The sequence below is a fragment of the Pundamilia nyererei genome, unplaced genomic scaffold (assembly GCF_000239375.1).
Source record: "Pundamilia nyererei isolate P.nyererei 1_Seehausen unplaced genomic scaffold, PunNye1.0 scaffold00244, whole genome shotgun sequence".
Classification (NCBI taxonomy): domain Eukaryota; kingdom Metazoa; phylum Chordata; class Actinopteri; order Cichliformes; family Cichlidae; genus Pundamilia; species Pundamilia nyererei.
In genome coordinates, this window is record NW_005187645.1 from 11346 (window position 1) to 14130 (window position 2785).

Consider the following 2785-nt stretch of genomic DNA (forward strand, 5'->3'; position numbering starts at 1 on the left):
TACAGGCCTCACTAATCAACCTTTGGACTCCCTGCTGCACTAAACAGTTATGAAATTCCTGTTTTACTTTAAACCAGCCCTCTATACCCCCAACCTCCCCACCACCACATGTGTGTGTCATCAGTGTATAAACAATTGCTTAGAACACTTAAATAGTTCTAGTGCACCAGTAAAACCTTTAACTAGTAAAAGTTAAACCGGAGCTGCAGTTTGATATTATTTGCAAAATGAAATTAATAATGAATAATTTGTTATTGTTTCAGAGCCGATAGCATGTGGCATGGTCCCCATACTGCGGGGTGAAGAAAAGGAGGAGCATCTCCGAATCGTTGGAGGAACTGTATGTCCTAAAGGTGAATGCCCCTGGCAGGTAGGCCCAAGATAAAGGAAGAGTTCATCGGTTTAAATATGTCTGATTTTTTATTAACTAAGCGTCCAGGGTAGCAGAGAGTCTCCTAACATAAAAGGGTATCTAATCTCTTAGATTCTATCGAAACCAGATTTTGGTTCTGAACAACAAATATTAATTTAGTTTTGTGTGTTTTATCCTTTTTGAAGGCTCAGACAAAATGTGCTCTTGTGTTGTGTGAAGGTATTGCTGATGTATAAAGGAAAAGGTTTCTGTGGAGGAGTGATTTATAAACCTACATGGATCATCACAGCTTCTCATTGCATGGAAGACATCGTGGTCCAGTTCCTGAAAGTCATTGCAGGTATGACTCTCATAGTTAAATATGCCGTCTGTTCAAGCAAGCCTGACTTATGAAGCAGAACAGGAGAGTGACAGGAGTCTAAACCTCTTAAAATGATGACAACCCTAAAAAAAAATAGGAGGCTACCTGTCTATAAATCTTTTCATTAGACAATGAAAATACACAAGCATACTTCAAATCACTGTTAATTAATCTCAATTTAACTTTGAATTGTGCTCAAAGGATTAAATCTGAGCTGCCTTATATTTCTTTCTGTCAGGTGAGCATGACATTACGGTGAATGAAGGCACCGAGCAGCTCATCCAGGTGGCTGAGATTATCATGCATGAAAACTACGTATCAAGCACTGCAGACAATGATATCGCTCTCCTCCGCCTGGCTTCTCCCATCATCTATACCCAGTATGCTGTCCCAGTCTGCCTACCTACATGGAATCTATCCACCCGTGTGCTCTGGATGATCCGGCTGCACACAGTGAGTGGCTGGGGGAAGCGGAGCGAAAATGGGCCTACCGCACAGATCCTTCGACGCCTGAAGGTGCCGCGAATCCGCACGCAGGACTGTGTCGATGAGAGTGGCGTAGTGCTCACTCAGAACATGTTTTGCGCCGGATATATTGAGGGTCGTCAGGACTCGTGTAAAGGTGACAGCGGTGGACCCCTGGTGACCCAGTATAAGACGACGACTTTCCTGCTGGGGATCGTCAGCTGGGGGAAGGGCTGCGCCCGACCGGGGAACTATGGCATCTACACCCGAGTGTCCAACTACCTTGAGTGGATCCACAACCGGACGGCAACACCAGATCAACCGAGGAACAGCAGCAAGACTCTGATGCACAACCTTACCACCTGAAAGACCCGATTAACTTAGCTTAGCAAAGCTCATATAACCAAATACTGCGTTTTCACTTTTCTGATTGACTGCTAAGATTCTCATTAAAAACTTTGCAGAAAGTATTTCGCTTACAAATTTTGGTGGTTTGATTTCAATTGATCAGTTCTGCATATTTAAGAAAGTTCATCAAATCGTTAAAAACACAAAACATTCTTTTACAAATGTGATGTTTTACTACTTTTCTCTGAACAGATGATAGAACAATGTATTGGATTTTTTTAATTAAAACGAGCCTTGTGAATGTATTTTTCATTGCATTTTGTAGACAGAATGACAATTAACACTTAGAACTGCCATGTTGAGCTATTCACGATTTTAACCCTCCCCTTTCCCATCCTGAGGACACCTGCTAGGGTAACCATTGTTTGTCTTTTTTCTGATAAATAATTTCAATCATATTTCCGGCTTGATTCCAGAACAAAATGATTGGGTGTGTGTCAGAGGTTAGTGAGGGGAATCGCTGCCTATACACCTTACTATGGCTATCTTTGGGAAGCCCTGAGATCTATTCTAGTCGCCACACCATGCCAATACATAAGAATCAAAACACATCTTTAAGCAAATATTCTTTATTGGGGAAAGACTTAAATGACCCCTGAAAACCAGGGACAACTCAAGAGGTTTGTTTGGTAGGAGGCGCACCGGAAACCAGAACACGGGACCTGAAATAAATAATGTGTAGAAAACACAGTGTTAAATTTGGTGGATTCCAAAAGAATATTCAAGTGTCAGAATATCACAATTACTGAGACTCTTTGACTCTGAGTTATCTCCACATTTATATTTTTAAAATTGTCAGTGTGTGAGATTCAATAGATACTGTAGCCTTAACGTGAATGACTGTAAAGAGGGAATGAGATTTCCTCCTAGGTTTTATTTACCGACCGTTAAAGCAGAGCACATGATCAGTGGGCGTGGACTATATAAATAGTCCCTGCCCCCTCATCTTGAAAACCCCTGTTTTCTGGCAAACACTCTGAATCTGGTCAACATGCTGCTGAAGGGCTGCTGCATCATCTGGACTCTGCTGTGGGGCACCGCTGCTGCTGCAGGTTGGTTCCTTTAGAGAAAATAACAATCAAAAATAACCTCAATTGGGAGCAGTTTTACACATCTTCTAATTCCATCGAGAAACCTAAAATGAAAAGCTTAACTTATGATAAAATCTGAACTTTGTG

The 2785-nt window shown here is 41.6% G+C and overlaps 2 protein-coding genes across 2 annotated transcripts in view; both read left to right on the plus strand.

The window, feature by feature from the left end:
- Window positions 1-1565, plus strand: part of LOC102206050 (coagulation factor VII-like) — a 5750-nt gene extending 4185 nt beyond the window's left edge. Inside the window, exons 6-8 of the mRNA XM_005749419.1 lie at window positions 264-370; window positions 593-713; window positions 973-1565. Coding sequence (XP_005749476.1) covers window positions 264-370; window positions 593-713; window positions 973-1565 — 821 coding nt within the window. The remainder of the gene's footprint in view (window positions 1-263; window positions 371-592; window positions 714-972) is intronic.
- Window positions 1566-2598: 1033 nt separating this feature from the next.
- LOC102206343 (coagulation factor X-like) overlaps window positions 2599-2785 on the plus strand; it is a 24578-nt gene continuing 24391 nt past the window's right edge. The window contains exon 1 of the mRNA XM_013914983.1: window positions 2599-2659. Coding sequence (XP_013770437.1) covers window positions 2599-2659 — 61 coding nt within the window. The remainder of the gene's footprint in view (window positions 2660-2785) is intronic.